We start from the raw sequence: 19,869 nt of genomic DNA, 5'->3' as shown, positions 1-19,869 counted from the left end.
TGGTCCGATGGTCAGTTAAGGTTATGCAGAGTACTTGACCACTGAAATCCACTACTCCTGAGTGCTAATGCCAGCGATGCATCATTGGGACCTGTGTGCCATTGTGAACCAAATTGCCTTTTTTAGTTTTTGGATAAAAAGCATGATGTGGTATGCACGACACCACCAAGCATGCACTAGTTAATAGTAAGGGTAATTTAACTGTGCCCAAAAATACTCATAAATTACTCGAATATTTCATTTGAGTTTATTTAGAATTTTATCAAAAACTAATGCAAATCCTCAGATCCTGTGCATCAGATGAAGCCTTTTAATTGTATTAAAATGGAAATTCAATGGCAAAAGAACAGCCTACACCACAATTTCTGCCTGAAATAAAAATTTGAAAAAAATATTAAAAGTTTTAATCCATCCGCTCATTATTTGCTGCTTATCTGGGTTTGGGTTGCATGGAAGTCTAGACTTTCCCCAACCTGGCCCTCTCTCTTTTCTACTTTGTCTGATAAAAGTGAAGGGGCTCGGAAGCTCCACCCACCTTCTTTAGCAGAAGATGTTTGCTGAAAAGAAGAGGCAAGGAGTTTAAAGTGGCTTGTTTCAGATAGTGGATGAATTGAGGTGCTCCACCAGGCCCCAGTATGAGATCAAAAGAATTATTCTGACCCGAGTCCAGAAATTGGAAACAAGCATGTTTGGTCCAGTTTAATAAAACCTGTTTAATGTGATTCATGTTGCAAAATTTATTTGTCATTGTGGATCTAAAGTCTTCTCCACTTTGACATGGTCCAGCTACTGTCTTATTTTATTAAGATGTAGTGAAGCTGTGGTCAAGTATTCTTCAAGGACAATACTGTTCAATCATGCATGCTGTGCTGTCCATCATCAGCCGTGTCACCCGAGGCGTCCAATCAGTGATCGCCTCCCAGAGCAGGCTCTGCCCTGTTTCTGGTGTGACCTAAAATCTGGTGTTATCTTTTGCAGCCGACTTTAAAAGCTCTGGCGGCCCACGTCTTAAGTGTTCAGTGGGGGGGAGGGAAAAGTTGTGCTGTGGCAGACTCACCTGTGCATGCAGCATCAGAATAGGAGCATCATATCTCTTCATTAGCATCAGGCACGTTTTAGAATGGCAGCGTTCTTAGACAAGCTCATGTGAAATGATGATGATGATGCATGAGAAGTATTGGGAAGTACCGGAGAATATCCGTGTAAACTGGAATGCTCATCCCGCCATCCAATTACTACAGCATGTCAATCAATGGAGCAAGTGTCTGATTATAAATTGAGAAAAAGGATTTGGCGACGTAGGATCAGTCAGCATTGCATGACAAATGATCAGACATCAGCAGACGACACCAATTTCTGAAAATCAAACACTGTTAAGGTCAATTAATCATGTATTCTGATAGAATAAGTTCACATTTGTTCATTAATTACCATCAATGATTTATTCATAGTCTAGCCTTTGTCACATCAAACTGTCACATTGTTTTTCACTCATCACATGTCGCTTCATTCACTAGGAGCCACCACCCAGCCTAAAGAGTTTCTTTGCGGTGAGCATGTTGTCCACATTCCTTTGAAACATTTTTGGTTAAATGTCTGGTTCAGACTAATATTCAAAAGCAGTATATATAATTTTTCAATCTTTTGATTCAAAACTTCAAATTGTTGTGTTATCATCACAACGTAATCAAGCATACCAAGCGCACTGAAAAAAGAAAATAGAAAAGAGAAGACCACTTTATTTTCACTCATACTTGGCTTGCAAATTTTGAGTCCTGGAGATATTAGTTTGTCTGGTTTCTGTAAGACTTTAGTGGAGCACCGAAATGTTTGTTTGTTTTTTAATTAATAACAGCTGAGCCGAATGACCAATAAAAAAAATTAGGTTGAGTATTTACTGTAGCTTGGGTGTGCTGAGCTGTAGCCCCTTATCTGTTTGACACACACTGCAGAAAGCAAAGCGGTCGGTGAAGTGACGGGTGGAATTTTACAGGAGCTGACAGTACGGTCATTGCAGTATGCCAAGCAAACAGTCAAATCACAGATTTTCTGCAAGAAAGATATTTCTTTTTGTTTGAAAGGCGTGGCGGCATGTGGGAACAGACTCGTACAAAATAAGCTAACTGTGCCGCACAGAGTCAAACACAGCCCAATGAGAATCTTCTCTTACATGTAGAGAAATATGTGAGTGGCATTAACAGCTGTCCATTCATCTTCTGAAACACACAGGGCTAACACGGAGAGAGAAAACCATTTGCCCTTACCTTGAAACATGTTTTCTATATTTTAGATTTTATGGGAAAAAATGCCTTCCGACAATATTAGTCGGTGTTCGTGGACCAAATAATGTGTGAAAGGGATGTGATCAAAAATGTCTTCTTTTTTTTTTTCTTTTTAAGCAACTCTAACTCCTCAGGCCTCGGTAACTTTTAAAACTCAACAGAAATGAGTTCAGTGGATAACCAAACAGGTGAAATTAAAATGAAGTGTTACTTTTCACTTCTGAACCAAAATGAAACCTTTTTAAGCACATTTTCAAAAACTGGTCTTTAGAGACTGGCCAGCTGGATTAAGACAAAAAATGTATGTTTTGAGGGGGTTTAGGCTTTGGTTTTGGGTTGACAAGAGGGGAACATAGGCAAACGTCCCTTCATGCTTGGTTACAGTGGTGTTTGATCATGAGACAGAGACCATGTCAGCAGAGAGTATTTGGCATTTCAGATATTAAGGGGGTTCTACTGAAGTGCAGTAGACAAATGACCCTAAAGGAAACTCAAAAGTAAAAGTCCTGACCAAACAACCGTATGTGATGGTTTAGGAGTAAGAGCGTCCTGTGCTTCTGATTCTCAGTCATTATTATTGTGTCCGTATGACTCTATTAGCACTGTTAATGATTTAGACTTGAGGCACTAAAAGGGCCACATTAGTTTCACATGTCAGTGACAATTATTGAAGTGTGTACACATTTTCAATCACTGAAAAGCACAGAACAGTGTCACATCATTTTTCATCTATCGCTTCAGGGGCCATGTGCATAGCCGTGGTGTACAGCTGATGAATTACACTGTGAACAGTTTTGTTGATAAGTAAGGAAACCCACTGGCAGCATTGTGCTTTTAAATTATTCACTTTCCCCATCAAGTTCATCCACTGGCTCTCGAAGGGCTTTTTAGCACAATATCCAGTGTTAAATATTTTTGGTTTTTAACTTTCTAAAAAACTTTCAAAAAACTTTTTTAAATACAGCTCTGTTATGAAATGATTTCTCTTGGATATGAAGTACCACAAATGCTGTCCCGAAATGCAACATTTTGGTTCCTTAACACATCCATGCTGTGCAGTAACACAGCAGAAGTCAGACTTGCCTTGAGGAACTTAACAAAAAGTGTGAAATTAGTAACAGAGGAGGCATGCTGGGAGTGTTTTTTTTCTTTTTCTTTTTTTCATTTGATGGCAAAAAATTTGAACCCCAAGGCATGACACCATGACAATATTTGTGTGGAGCTGCATGGTGGCAAAAGACCACAGAAACTGTAACGCACAGGAGGAGTTTTAGTTTGAGGTGAATTACCAAAATAATTTCTTCAAGTGTAGTAATGGAACAGATTAATCAAAGTGAAATGTGGCCTGTTTCGCACATTTACAGAAGAAGTGTTGCTCATTGTACGCGCCGTTTGTCTTTGAGGCATCAGTTACGCAGCAGCGCATCATGCCTGCTCTCTGAATGTTTAAAAAATCCTATCGATCGCATTAAGTACCACAAAACAGGAAAAACCTCCAATAGTCATCACTGCTACACACTTATTCTAATTGTAAGGAAATTTAAATCTCTTTATTGATTTGTCACAGCATGATTTTTATTTTAAAAAAAAAATAATTCCAAAGATTTTTAGGCATCTTTCAACAAACACCAACAGCAGATAGTTAGATTATAATTTCTTTGATATCTAATCAAGTGGCACATAGCTGAACAGCTACATACCATAGAAACAGACATTGATTCATTTGTGTGAAAATATAATCCAATTAATGCGAGAATATGCTAAAAAATACTGTGGTAAACCAAAACCACTAGCCATATTTGTCACATTGTTTGACACAAAAATGTAAACAGATTTCCTTAACACTCCCTAGCATAGTTATTTACTTGTTTATTTACTTGTTCATTCATAACATGGTTGAAGGGTGTTTCATGATTTATGAGATCGATGTTTATCAATTAGCAGATTGTAAACACAAACCACAGTGACTTTTTTTGCCACAATAATTAGTTAATGCAATAAACTAGGTTTTTTTGGAGAAATGGAATGTAAATGTGCCTGTCTCTAAAGCACTATGGGTCAACTTGAGCTGTTAAAGCGTTTTATAGGCTAAAAAATCAAATAGACGTGACAGTCAACACAAAAAGGTTCAGAAGTTTTTCATACTCTATGTTTGAGGTATGTTTTTCATTCCCCCCCAAAATAAATACAGTTAACACAGTTCAGTAGGCTGCATACTGAATTTAGAGGATGGAACTCATCATGTCAGTATCAATCCAATACCAATACAAGCGTTGGTTTTGATTGTAGCGATATTTGGATGAATCTGCCCACCTCTGTGTTATTCAGTGGTCATTTATTGGTTTTGCAGTGAAGCACACGCAACATATCATTTGTGGTCTTTGTAAAGAAAAACCCGACCCACATCTGAAGCCACACAAGTCCCCTTGGTTTCAGCAATAACACTTCAGTTTCTGAAAATACATAAAAATCTGTGGCTTATGTGACACTGTTTGGCCATCTGGCAAGCCAGATCTATTGCACAATATATAAAACCAAGTTGGGTATTATTATACCCTCGGGGGACGAATTAGTGCAGGAATGTTTTTAGTGGTCCCATATTATGTAAAAAATGTATGTCCTGCCTATACTTTTAAGTGTTTAATTTCTCGTGAAGACCAGTCAAGCTTCCAATGGTCCTCATCTGCCACTGCCTGATGTAACTTAATAAAGTCCAATGATTTGTTGAGTGCACCCATGAGGAGCATACTGCATGGTCAGTGGAGAGACAGATGGTGCATTATTAGTGCAGTGAAGTTTTGGATGTGTTAAGTGAGCCTAGAAGCATGTTGGTCATTATTGTCTTGCAGTGAACCAATTAGTTATGAACCCCTGTTGCACACACACAAGTGTGAGCATTTAACTAGGCCCGCAGGCTTGTTTTCCCTGTCATCAGGAGTTATTAACATTCAACAGTGTATACATGCACATGGCAGAGGGCTTTGCTGATCGCAGCGCTGCTCTCAGTCTGCCGAGGCTCTGCGGGGCCGAGCAGGAATGTGGACAAACAAATTTAGCCAATTGTTGTTCCCTCTCCTATTACTTCTGCATTACGCCCCCATGGCAGAAGAGAGATCAGTTTATTACTTCTCCCCTTGCAACAGCTCCTCTCTCTCACACTTCTTCCACTTGTCGTTTCTGGCTACAGTTTTATCTTCGCACCTCCATTTCACACTCTTTGTCCAGCTCTGTGACTTCTCCAAAAGCCCTCCTCCCATTGTCGTATCTCTGTTATCTCTCCGCACCTCCCCTCACCACCCGCTCCCCTCCTCCTTCTATCTAGGCGGTGAAATATTGATGCAGGGTAAATGACATCAGTAGTCTGTTTCAGAGAAATGATGCCGCCTAGTCTCTCTGTCTCCTCTCGCTGTTTTTCTCATCATTCCCACCCCAACTCTTGTGCCTTCGTAATGCTACCATGCTTTATTTATGATGCCAGTGGGATAATTTTTTGACCCGTCACTTTTCTGTCTTTATTTCTTTCTGCTTTCTTACCCAAGTTTCTCAACCAACATGTGTGCTGCTTTCTTTCTTGACATTTACCTACATGGCAGTGCGCATAAATGTACATCAATCAGGACAGGAAAGACAAGTTGTTTCAAAATGCTGGTCTTCACTTCCTGTTGCCCTAAGACTGTTCTGTGTGTGCATGCGTGTAATGAGTCCTCTATCCTAAACTGAATTCTGACTAGCTATTTGACTGTTCACACTCCACTGCTTCAGTCTGGGAGAATGAGTGGAAACGAGGCAGCCGGGGACAGCCAAAAATGAGGAAACTAGTCAGAACCTACTTTTCTGTTCTAATATGTGCACATAACACCAGCTGCTACCTTTGAAAACAATTAGAGAAAATGATGATGGTGACAGAAGACAAAACCAAACAGCAAACTGTCTGCACTTCCAATATATAAATGGATGCAAAGAAACCTGCGACTGATTGGAGGAATCGTTTGATGTCAGCAGTTTTATCAAGCTCGCGGGCGGGGGAAAAAATCAGGATTTCACTAGTTGTTTGACATGTTTATCCAACATTATTATGACAAATAACTCGAAAATTTCACAATTATCAGTGATGCTGGGAGATAATGATCTAAGATGCTGTGACATCTTGAGCCTCCAAGTGCCCAGACCAATTACATGCATCACAGTGTTACTGGCATCCAGCTGCACAAAACTTGGGGATGTTTCATTATAAAAGATGATGCAGTTATGTTCTTCTTATTGTTCAGAACTCTAAATTGATGCTTCCCATTTAGTACTTTCTACCAGATTGATATTTACACAGAACAAGGCGATCATCTGAAATGACACTTGATTTTGAAATTATCTTTCAAATTTTTGTAGATAAGGTAATTCACGAACTGCCTTAACAAAAACACAGACATACTCTTCCAGAAATACCAGTAACACTGGCTATATGTTCTCTGTTTTTTCTTGACATTAGGATAGCATCATTGGATATAGGGCTGGGCCATATCATACCGTTCACTGTAATACCGGTATAGTGTTCGGCAATGATAAGAAAATGAAATATCGCGATAGAATATGGGTAAAACGCACATGTGCAGTGCCTTTGTTTTCATACGCACATGGCGGAAAAAGTATGGCGACGGAGAATGAGATGGGCGAAAGCGGATCGTTGAATGAATCGGATGAACCAGAATTGGTTTGTAAAAATGCTGCAACTTCAGTGGTGTGGAACTGGTTTAGCTTTCGTCCGTCACATACACATCAAAGCACTATTTTTGGTAGAGCATGCTAGCGGGCCGTCGTTATTACCGTGTTGTTTGGAAAATACGGCACACTTAAAATCAATCCTTTGATTTTTCTGTCGACAGTGCCCCTTATAATCCCGTGTGCCTTATGTATGAATTCTGGTTGTGTTTACTGACCTCGAAACGTTTTTATGTGGTACACGGTGCGCAGAAATCTGTCAAATGTTTTAGTACGATTTTGCTAAGCTACGAAGCCGCACCGCTTGATGGATTGTTGGAGCATTACAGCTACTGTAGTCAGGAGCTTCACGGAGTGATACGTACTGTGCTTCAACATAATATTACCGTATTGTGTGTGTATAACCTGTTTTTAAGTTTTGTGGATATTATACATGGTTATGCTGAGGATATGTCGGCCAATTTCCACTGGAAACGCCTTTTGGTTAAACTGTCAGCGAGGAATTTGCATTTGCACTCTTGAATTTTTATATAACTTTAATGGACATAAAAAAACAGCTGCTTGTTTTAGTGAAAATACATTGATGGTTTTTGGGGGTTTTTTGCACTAATAAAGTTGTGGAGTTGTAAAGTATTTTGTCTAGTGTCAATTATATCGTCAGTTATATCGTTATCGCAAATTTTCAAATGTATATCGTGATAAATATTTTTGGTCATATCGCCCTGCTCTAATTGGATAGTTCTCATGTATTTTATAATGTATAAATGCTACTTCTTGCAATATATCTCCCTATTTATGTATTTCTAAACAAGTGAAAGTCATCCCAGTTTTTTAATTTAATTCTGTAATTTGTTAATAGCTTTTAAATGTACAGTAGTCCTAGCTTTGCATTTATTCATAGAAAACAATAACTTTCAAAAGAAAAATGAACTGGGCTGAAATAGAATATTAATTAAACAGTAAATACAAGAGCAGAGCGGTAGACAGCAAGTCCGTAACAATAACTATAGAAAAGCATACAAAAATTAGCAAATCCTGAAATCAAAACTACTTTCACCTACTCCTTAACTCACAGCAGGCAGCTCCACATGTTTGATGTGACTTGTGTGCCTACGCACCAAAAAAAGCCATAAACAACTACACTTATTACTAAAACAATTTTAAAAAATGTAAAAGCAATGTAGATTTAGTTCACATAAAGACGCTAGTTTTAAACAGTCTCGTACCAACTAGTTGTTACAAGAAGCTAGTAAGGACTTGAAAACAAATCTTTTGATTTATGAATCGCTGGTCCAATCTAATCTGACTGAAATGACATGAAAGAAGAGGATTATTGGCTACTAAAAGAGTGGCAACCAGTGTGTAACAGGAATTATATGTATACAGACATCAGAGAAAACCTTTTATTAGAAGCTGAACTCAGGCCTGGTCCCAAAGAGAGTCCAAGAAGACAGAATGATTAACTTCATTAAACACAAGGTTAAGTCTAAAGGACTAAGACCAGTGATGAGTTTGGCTGATAGTGCTGAACAAATCTGTCTTGAAATTTTTGTTCTGGGTGGAATGAACATTCTCACTTTTGTAATGATCTCTGTCTGCCTGAAATGGTTGTCTGTCTAAAACAGACACAGATTACAGTACGGGGCACATTCTTTTGTAAAAATTTGAAACGGGGCAGAAATTATTAAAGTCATCAGGGTCAAGTGTTAGTCCTTTCAGAATGGGTTCAATAGCAGCAAGTTCTTTGTATTACAAAGACACTGACTCCATTAAAATTGTCCTTCAGGTATCTGATAGGAAGAATATTCTGGGGACAGGATGAAGTTTTCATTTCCTGAATAATTTCAGACAACACTGCAGAGAGGGTGAACTTATCTAGAGAAAATGAGTGTGACATGCTGGCTGTAATTTGTTTTGAGGGTGAACTGATTTGATGTTTGATATCAGAGGTTCAGTGTGGAGAACTTAGTGCTGGTTTTAGTCACAATATTAAAAAGATTTACTCATCCCCTTTTTCACAACTTTAACCAGCAGTCGTAACAATGTGTCACTCCACAGTTTCGTTATTGTTCCACTGTAGTTGAATGAAACCATTAATGATGTTACTTTGAAACTATGTTAAAGTCTTTCAAGCAACTATATTTGCAATGTTTCCCTATCGTGCCATTCAGTGCTGTGTAGTTGGAGAAAGAGCATACAACACTATACTGAGTATAAACACAGCCCATAAAACTTTATGGCACCTTTTATAATCACTGCACCAGTTGTAACAGCCATTCAGAGGACAGAGAGCAGCAGGGCCCTATTTAAAACCCCAGTCCAAAGACCAGAGACCCACTACAGTGCTTTCAGGTAACATTTTAATCTTACCTGAAAGCAACAAGCTGAAATTTGATTTGGAGCCCGCAAAAGTATAAACAACAAAAATGAACATTGCAATGACTTGACCACATCTCATGAGATCTGAGCCTCAGACTGTATAAAAAAAGATGGCCTTAGTCACCATTTTTAGCACCTCAAGTTTTGTATTTTTGGCCGTTTTGTTTTTCTTGAAGTCAAACAATAAAATATCTAGATAAAACTAGGGAATTGATTGACATTGCTAATGCAAGCACTGGATGATTGTTTTCAACAGTAAGGGCTGTAATTTACTTTAATATCAAACCTTATGCAGTGAAAACTTACAAAAAGTATACGCAACGCACCAGCACTACCTTGAGCCTCAATATGAAATTTTAAATGGGTGAGTAGACGTCACCTGTACAAAGCTTCTTCTTGGTTACAGGTTTTCTGGATATAATGTTAAATGGAATCCAAGGGATACAGGATTTTTATGAACAATACCAATATTTCTGTCATTATCAGCTGATATTTTTCCTTTCAGACCTACAAAACATAAATAGATGTCCCCAATATTTGTTATGTGTAGTTATTTGGTCCTTTGTGTTCTGCATGATTCTGCTCTGATGAGCTGGTGGTTAAGTCCAAGAAAACTCAACAGCCAGGCAGCACATGGTCGTGGTGTTCCAGACACACAGAAAGTGAATGAATTCTTTAACCTCCTAGGACCTGGCGTCCACATATGTGGACATCACATTTTGGTAAATGGCCTGTATTTATATAGCGCTTTACTAGTCCCTAAGGACCCCAAAGCGCTTTACATATCCAGTCATCCACCCATTCACACACACATTCACACACTGGTGATGGCAAGCTACATTGTAGCCACAGCCACCCTGGGGAGCACTGACAGAGGCGAGGCTGCCGGACACTGGCGCCACCTGGCCCTCTGACCACCACCAGTAGGCAACGGGTGAAGTGTCTTGCCCAAGGACACAACAACCGAGACTGTCCAAGCCAGGGCTCGAACCGGCAACCTTCCGATTACAAGGCGAACTCCCAACTCTTGAGCCACGATCGCCCCATGGGTTATTTAGACCAAAATACTCAATTTTGCTCTACAAGGGCCTGATATCCACTTATGAGGACATTATACTGCTACTGTTCTATCAAAATTTTAAACGAATATCCTCATATCCTCATCCTCTTATTTTTCTTAAAAACAAAAATAAGGTAAAATAAAATAATAATCTGGTAATTCTTTGTTTTTATATTCATCGGGCCCCAATATGCCCAAATATCAAAGAGAAATTAAAAATGCATGCTGTGGAAGAGTTCGGGTCCTAGGAGGTTATGGTCAAATGCTCAGAGGTGAATAGTTTTACTCTAAAGCCATGAAAGACAGAAGCATGATTTTAGCAGTGTCAGTATCAGCATGTTATTGCTGTTGTGATTCATAAATATTTGTGACATTGGGGGCAAAGTATTGTTTTGTAACTTTTGGATAATAAAGTAAATGTACTTAAATTTCTTCACTGCCCTGTGGATGGTTCCACTGACTCAAAGTAAAGATGACTGCTGTAGGAGGAGCAAGTGAAAGGGCAACAGACCCTTTGACTTTTTGTTTGATCAAACCTGCAGCACAACAGGCGATAATGGTTTCATCAGCCCATTGTCAGCACTCTGGAGCTCAGTGCCTCTCAATATGTCTCTGTGCACTCACATGCTCATTCAATTCTCATTTGAATATGCCCACGCAGTTTCTCTGAATTGACTGTCAGTGTCACAGAGACTCGAAAACTTTACCCTCCCACTTCATTCTCACACACACACACACACACACACACACACACACACACACTTCTGCAAAATTGCAGAGATTTGGTCTTAGTAGAGCAGCTAATCTATCTAAAAGCCCCTATTTCCTATGCAGAGACCCACCCCCCTCTGCAGAAACCTCCCCAACTTCCTGTGTTTTACATTTGACCCCTGGAACAACGGTGTGTCTTGGTGACATTCAGAGCGCCCTTGTGTTGTGTGACAAGCAGAATGATCAGTGAGACAGAGGAGCTGAAGTGCTGTAGTTGCGTCTACGTGTTTGTTTTGTCTCATAAACTCCAGGCACGTCTGGCCTCTGCTTGCATAATGCTACAGTAGGGCACCTCTTTCTACCCCACGGCAACAGTTGCTAGGGTTACCGACAGGTCGGCCACTATGGTGATGAGGATAAATGAGCTCAGGGCTTCCATCAGCCCTCGGGTCACATTCCCCCTGCCTTTCTTTATGTCTCTCTTTCTCTCTCACACACACATGTTGCGCTGCGTCCAGTCCTGTGAATGTAAATACCTGCACTCAAGCACACAACTAAACACACACATGCTTACACACCCCGTGGTAGTGCACCCTTCCACTCAGCTGTAAGTTTCCTCTCAGCCAGACCTCTGTAGTGTTTTTGGTTTATCTCTGCAAAGCACAGGGTTGCTAGTTTGACTTCCGCTCGTCAAACCGTGCCTGCTGCGTCCGCCTGTCAGTTAAGAGCTGTGAGTTCTGAGCATGCCGCCAATCCATCATTATAATGATCATCTGCTCTGACATCTCATACATCACATCCCCCGCACTCATTAAATATACTGTAGTCGCTCCTTTAGTCATTCATCCCATTTCTGTCCATCTGTCTCGAGACAGCGGCGCAGTACAACACTTATGATGTGATGCATGGGCGATTATGTGTCATTTAGCCTTCTGTGCACAGATGTAGTGAAGGGGGCGCACTTAAAAAGTACAAGTGAATATTTATGTAGGTAATAACCCACCGAGGTCCATTGTTTGTCACCCATTCGTTTACTTTTGTTTGCCTGTGTATTTGTGGCATACAGACTGTACAAAGTACACTGGTTAGCTTTATTTTCTGTACTGACTGTTGTTCTGTTGCTTCTCATCTACAGGATGATGGAGATGTGGAAGATGACATGACCATTAGAGAGGTAAGATGCACAACCAGTCCGAGCAATGAGAGCGTAAGAGATCAGCGTGTTGTTTTGGCGAATTAAAAAATGGAGGCACTGCAAAATTTTTCACTTCATTAGGGGTACTACACAGCCAGTGAAAACACAGGAGGAGGTTTGTCAAGATGGGAAAATAGTCCCTGGTTATGTCATAGTGATATCATCAGGTTATCTCATCTTGCCTGCATAGGCTCCCTGAATTTTAAAGGTAGCGTGTTATTCTTTTCCTCATTTCCTGCCTGATATATACCATTCTAATAATGGGTATTCACATTTACCATGGCCAAAGTTTTTATAAATGAGGTCAGTATATGTACAAGTAGTCCCTGTGGGCCCAAAGCTCAGCCTTCATACTGCTCTAAATGCTGTTTCAAACTCTTGGGTCTTTATGATGTCATTGAGAGGGGCTATTCCTATTATCTCCTCAGATATAGTCTTAGATGCAAAGTGTAGCCAATCAGGAGAAAGTTGGCTTAAAGGGAGAGAAGCTTTGAAAGTGATTCATGCAGAGCAATAGCATCAGAGAATAAAATAATAAGGTTAGAAATGAATATATTAGGTCCTCTTTAAAGATGCTGGTGGTCACAGGATGGTTTAAAAGCTCTTTCAGAATAAACCTAAAAGTCATCTGTGAAAAAAAAAGTAAGTATTATCAAAATTAGCATTAAATAGTCTTTAATAATGATGATAGAATTAATTCTAAGTAAAGGAAAGGCATTTTATTCCAACTCCGTCCAAATCCCATTCCAATACCAAAGCACCCAGTTAATTTAGCTCTTAAGTACTGTCGAATGAGTCACCAAAATGTATCAAAGTCAGAACTAGTGCCGTCTCTGTTACTTTTATTTGCAGTAAGTTATATTTGGAGGCCTGCATATGTTCTGCGACCTCACCACCCTTCCGTGTGGATACATAAAAACCTGACGAGCAGCAAGACCAATAACACACCAGAGCAAGATTTAACATTGATAAATGTTTAAATAAACAGATTTAACATTTATCAATTCAGAAATGACATGCAAAAGAGAAGCTGGGCTGAAGGTGGGTTTCAAAGCAGCTTGCACTTGCACAACACCTATGGGCAGGTTAACTTTTAGGAGCGTGGCTCTTACAAGCTAGCCAATCAGACAAGTTGAAGACTGTAACGTAAGCCATCAGACAATTTCAACCCACCTTGAGATTAGCTAGTTAATCTCACCATGCTATGTTGTTTTCAGTTTGAAAGCGGTTCAGTTTTCTGCCACACTTGGACATTGTACTGTTTAGCATAATGTTTTGGGGGGTTTTTTTTTTTAAACTATTTTCAGGGGAGGAATAACCTTTAGTGATGCGAGGACACGTGAGATTTTAGACTCAGTAAACTACAGTATGTTTTTAATGAAGATGCTGTGGTATAACTTCGGCTATAACTACACAGACAGCACTGAATCTGTTGAGCTGTCAAGTGCATTTAGTTTTGTTGGTCTTAGAAATCTATGTTTTTCTGACTGCAACTTCAGCCTCCACTTTGGTGACATCACAGCCTGACAGTCTTGGCTTTCTAGCTTTTCTCAATATCCCCAGATGGGCCTATTACCCTGGAGTCTTATATTTTTGGATATGACATCATTCATAATTCATCCATCAACAGCACCTCTCATTTCCTCTCTGTCAGCCACACATTCCTCACACTTTGCCTCTCCAGACCTTCCCCAACTTATCGTTCACCTCTCCTACATCTGCCATGTCACTGCTTCTTCTGTACGTCTCCCTTCCTTTTTCGCCTCTCACCTTTCCCTTCATCTGGTGTTGTAGGCCTCATTATGATTTATAGAGTCATTCATTGTGGTGCCTGGTCCATCGATTGTCTGTTAGAGGAATGTGATTTGTCAGGAAGGATTATTTTACACTTTGCCTTCTGATTAGTGACTGACAATGCATATAAAGACATTACACTGTACACTTTAGCCTGTCACTCACATATAGATAGTCAAAGTTAATTGTTAATTAAAAACAAGCCTGTGTCATCTGAACTTAACATAATAAAGTTCACTAAAGTTCATTAACTGATCAGTAGTGTACAGGCTGGTGAAAATCATATAGTGCTGCAAACTTTCACTGATCCTCTATGTGACTTTCAGATCGCAGAGTGGGAAGAGAGGCAGCTTGATGAGCAGGTCAACTTCAACAACTGCAAGATCGACCCTGCCCCGTTCCAGCTGGTGGAGCGCACGTCACTGCATAAGGTCTGATTTGTAGATATAACTGTGTTCAGCCTCTGTGTGGAACTAATATCCCTGCTACTAGGAAACTGTTTTTCCCGTTTTTTTAAGTTGTGTGTAAATGGCAGTTAGTTTGTATTTAAGCCTTCCAAAAGTAAAGCATTCAAGACTGATTAACATAAGACGAGAATTGTAAAACTTCACAGGCGGATCTTTTGTCTAGCATTAATGCAGCCTTCTTTATAGACATGACCCTCAGACAAAGAAATGGATGCTTCTTTTTAACTGTGTGCTAACAGGAAGCTTTTGTCCCTAAAGCATGGCGCATCCATAGTTCCCAAAAGAAATTAAGAAATTAGCTTTGCCTGTATGTTCTATTGTGTTTGTGTCTTGCATATGAAACATTGAATTAGATTACAATTCACATTTTTGTTGGTCAGATCGCAGGACAGTCCACTTTTGACTGAACAAACTGAAACAAGGTGCCTTTATACAATCCAGTGTTCAGTTATGATCTGGAAAATTAGCTTCACAAGTTGTCACATATGGCATATAGATAATGCCTCTATTGCATATTAAAAAAATTCAGAATCTGTAATGCAAAAATAAGTTTCAGTTGAGGAAGTTTCATGATCATGATATATAATATGTAAAAAATTGCATCAAATTCAAAACAACAGATTAAAAATGACAGCTACATTTTCACACCTGACACACTATCATCATAATATTTTTATGAAACAGACTTTATTTCAGTGCTTTTGTAAAAGTAAATATAATATAGACAATTTACAAAACATTTTTTTATAAAATGACCATAAGTTCAGAAAACCATAAAATCTGACCTGATGTCTGTTATGTACGGAGCCCCTCTGATGACATGGTCCAAAAAATAAATAAATTGTGGCCACAAAATACTACTTCGTGCCCTCGAAATAATATAACGTGCGAACGAAATACTTATTTGTGGCCACGAAATACTATTTCGAGGGCACGAAATAGGTATAACGTGGCAACGAATTACACATTTGTGGCAACGAAATAGATGACGTGCGCACATCATATTGATACAATTCCTGGACAGTTGCGTAGAACCATAGGCATAAGAGTAGGCTAAACCTATACACCATGTACAGAGACAGTATGATTGAGTTTTATTTTACGGTTGGGAATGAGCTACAAATGCATTTAGAAAAGCCTGGCAATGCAAGGAACCATTATTACAGAGAAACATTTAAACAGGATATTGAGAGCCCAGTTGTTTTATAAACGCAAGTACGATCTGGACGCCGGGATAGATTTTATTGTGAACCAACTGCAAGGGCCTGGGAAGGATCACGGTTATCGGTCAAGTGTTTCGTGGCCACAAATAAGTATTTCGTAGTATTTTGTGGCCACAATTTATTTATTTTTTGGACCATGTCATCAGAGGGGCTCCGTAGTTATGTACTGATTCATGAAATATGGAGTCAATGTGAGGCCAGTTTCATTCTCCTGATACACACAAAAGCACTTTATTACAATTTTGGTTCTACTTCCTCACGCCAAAGTTCTTCCCCACCGAGTGACTCAGCGTAAAGAACTTGAATTGATTTCGTTTACATACTGCAACACACACACACACACACACACACACACACACACACACACACACACACACACACAAGCCCGTTCAGCTATCTTAGTGAGGACCTTCATTGACATAATGGTTTCCCTAGACCCTTACCCTAACCATTAAAAATGAATGCCTTACCCTAAACCTAACCATAACTTAATTGTAACCCTGACACTAAAACCACATTTGAGCCTCAAAAAGGCCTTCAAATTTGTGAGGACCGGTGTGTGCGTCCTCACAAGTGCCTGTTGGTTCTCACAGGTATAGTAGAATGCAGATTTCGGTCCTCACAAATATAGCTAGACAGGAACGAACACACACAAAAAACCTACTCTAGCATCAGCACACCCAGCAAACCCACATTTCAGTGTGGAAATTCTCTCTTCTTACAAAGCATCCACACACAAACCAGCTGTGGCCGTGCCTAAAGTCCTCTATACATAATGTTGCCTCTCTCGTTCTGTCTCTCCCTCTCTTTCTCATACACACACACACCCTTTGGGTTCTGTGTAAGTAGTCTTTAAACATTTAAGAGAGGGATCCTGCACCAATCTATCTCTCTCCTCCCTCCACTGCTCACTGCCAAAAGCCAATACCACGCACAATCTCCTTCAGCATATTAAACACTGCCACTGCTGATGCTGTACACAGACGTGAAAGTGTGTGTGTATGTGTATATGTGAAGTTATTCACTCTCCGGCTTCCATTTATCCCAAGCTGTTTACTGTTGCTGTTGTTTGTCTGCAGGCCATTTTGTAATGGACTGTTCCTTGGAATATTTACATGACAATATAGACTTCAAGTCTCCAACTGCCTGGGATTTGGTCCGCTGTCAGTTCATTTGAGGTATCAGTTTACAGGTCTCAAAGCGTGAGAATATTCAGAATTTCAACATTTTTTTGAAAGAAGGGAACTTATGAAGCCTGCTCTGTGTTCATAGTTTGATTAAGAAATTGCTCAAAAAAGCACCAACTCTACTTACTGGAGGCTTGATCTTTTGACAGCACTAATGTCCAAAGTTCATTCTATAAGTCAGCATAGCCAGATGACTTTCTGTGTTGCAGTTTGTAACGTATCGTTTATTGTCTCTCGAATTTACTTTAACAAAAAATGTCCCAGACTGAAGAATTTGCTGTCCTTACTATCATCACACATCTTGTGGACATTTTTAACGATTAGAAGTTGTTTTTGGGACAAAATGCTGTTGAATAGATTTCCAATAATTAAAATAAGTCATGTTTTATTTTGGCCGCAAACTACAAAAAAGATTTTAAAATGACTTTCTGAAAAGGGACAATAAGTGGATTAGATGACACTGATTGGCATTGGTGGGTCAAATGTTGACCGTATTACCTGAGTACTCTTGCAGCTTCGCCATGTTGGGACCACATTTGTCATGATTCCTGTTCAGCTGTGCAGCAGGTTACACTTCTAATTAAAGAGGATGAACACCAGATGTGACTCTTTTGGCGTGCTGGAGGCTTCTAATCAAATTACTTTGCTGTTGATCAATTGATTGCGAAATGCTATTTGCAGCACTTTTAATCAGTGAGCGACAATTTAAATAGAAGTGAATGGGTTGACGTAGGATTGAGCTGATCTTGAGGAAGCACTTTCACATATTACATTACGTCGGGCGCAGCCTGAAAACATTAAACAGTCTTCTCCTTGGCACAGCTTCTGTTTACCTGGTACACTGGGATCCATTTCAAACATCCCAAGTGGCCTTCTGGCTTAGGAGAAAGTTCCATTAAATGCTAAAAGGGCCTAGTACAAAAAGTTCAGCTGGCATTAATCCTGCACACTTCCTCATCTACTCACTGAAGTTTTTTTGACCTCACACTCTTTGCTTTTATCTGCACACAGCCGCACTCCTCCACTGTAACTCTAGTACTGCAGATAAGATGCAATGAAATTTTAATGATCCCCTTGGGGAAAGCAAGTCATTGCTTGAGCAAATACAGTACTAACAGGGCAGAGTGTGTAAATAGAGCGAAATAGCATCATGGAAACATATAAAACCAACATCCATCCATCCATTCGCTTCCGCTTATCCTTTTCAGGGTCGCGGGGGGTGCTGGAGCCTATCCCAGCTGTCATAGGGCGAAAGGCGGGGTACACCCTGGACAGGTCGCCAGTCTGTCGCAGGGCTAACACATAGGGACAGACAACCATTCACACTCACATTCACTCGCACATTCACACCTAGTGACAATTTGGATTAATCAATTAACCTATCCCCACAAGCTGCATGTCTTTGGACGGTGGGAGGAAGCCGGAGTACCCAGAGGGAACCCACGCAAACACGGGGAGAACATGCAAACTCCACACATTTCATGGAATATTAAAGTTGAAAAGCAAAGTAGAAAGAATAATGATACTAATAGAGAATAATGAAAACCTTTTATATTTTACTATTAAATACATTTTTTTTTTATCCTGCATCATAACTTCAATTCAGTTTTATTTATATAGTGCCATAACACAACAATGGTTACCTCAAGGTGCTAACAATAAATGATACAGAGAGAAAATGTCCAACCAGTTTGTACCCATTATCTATCATTTATGGAAGCTTGTTTCCACAACTGACAACGTTTTGGGACGTTATCTTAAGATTTTTCATCTGAGCATCTCAAAATTTTGACTTAAACTCAAATGTGCAAGAAAAAAACTTAAGTTTGAAAATCAACTATTGAATCAACTTTCAGTAATTAAGAAATCCGTGTTCTAGACTACAAACTTCAGCATGGGAGCCGTGTCTGATAAAATCCTCTCCTTATAGATCTGCATTGGTCTCCCCTGGCTCTCAAAGGGGGAAAATTGCTAAGAATATTTTGAGCTCTCCACAAAGGTTATAATCGCAAAGGTTGTATGCAAACCTCTGTGAAGTTTGTAAAACACGTTTGCATCTACTGCTCAGTTGCGTACAGCTGGAACCACTGCAAATCAAGAGTAATGTGGTACTGGGACACATGTACCTTGTGTGCCAGTACCAAACCATTGCCTTGAACCTTTCCTGATAGCTCTGTAGTCAAGTTAATAAAGAATTTTCCATCTACAGTCTAATCTGTTCCCTCCTGTTGTTTTCATCAGATACTACTTAGTTCTTATGATACAAGCAGGTTTTTACCACTTCCATTTTTAAGCATCTCATGCCCCCCTCCTATATTTCCCAAAGTGATAATATCCCACTTAGCCGAACATTTGAGTAGTTGAATGAATCCGGTGTGAATGCAGGTATTATTGTTTGATAATTGTCAACAGTGGTGCGTTCCCCAAACTGAGCGTCATATTCTATTTTGAGTAAGATGCCAGCAGAGCTGGTTTCTACTAACAATGCTCCACCTGTTTTGTTTTTTTTTTTCTGCAGACCCACACCATCTTCTCCCTGCTTGGCCTCGACCACGCCTACGTCACCAGCATTGGACGCCTTATCGGGGTGGTTTCCCTTAAAGAAGTAAGCGTCTCTTCAAGTTTCCCTTTGGGCCGTATGTTCATGCTGTGCAGCTTTAATTGCTTTATTAGCTTGATGACAATAACAATAATAATAATAATAATAATAATAATAATAATAATAATAATAATAATAGTAATAATAATACATTTTATTTATAGAAACCTTTAAAGACCTCCAGGGTCACCTTACATTAATATAGCAAAAAAAAAAACCATATACACAAACAAAGTAAACAAATAAAATGAAACTATAA

The 19,869-nt window shown here is 39.5% G+C and overlaps 1 protein-coding gene across 5 annotated transcripts in view; it reads left to right on the top strand.

Moving 5' to 3' along the window:
- The window catches only part of LOC309687349 (chloride channel protein 2-like), a 222,624-nt gene that overhangs the window by 192,236 nt on the left and 10,519 nt on the right, over nucleotides 1-19,869 (top strand). For 3 of the 5 annotated variants that reach the window (XM_082502252.1, XM_082502251.1, XM_082502250.1), the window contains 4 exons: nucleotides 1,518-1,550; nucleotides 12,281-12,319; nucleotides 14,461-14,565; nucleotides 19,530-19,616. In XM_082502252.1, coding sequence (XP_082358378.1) covers nucleotides 1,518-1,550; nucleotides 12,281-12,319; nucleotides 14,461-14,565; nucleotides 19,530-19,616 — 264 coding nt within the window. Of the gene's footprint in view, nucleotides 1-1,517; nucleotides 1,551-12,280; nucleotides 12,320-14,460; nucleotides 14,566-19,529; nucleotides 19,617-19,869 lie in introns of those variants that run through there. The other 2 variants (XR_014270720.1, XM_082502253.1) reach the window with 2 other exon arrangements.

This window comes from Aulonocara stuartgranti, assembly GCF_965226115.1.
Source record: "Aulonocara stuartgranti genome assembly, chromosome: 14".
Classification (NCBI taxonomy): Eukaryota; Metazoa; Chordata; class Actinopteri; order Cichliformes; family Cichlidae; genus Aulonocara; species Aulonocara stuartgranti.
Note: the sequence above shows the minus strand (reverse complement) of the source record. Positions and strands in the feature narration are given on the sequence as shown.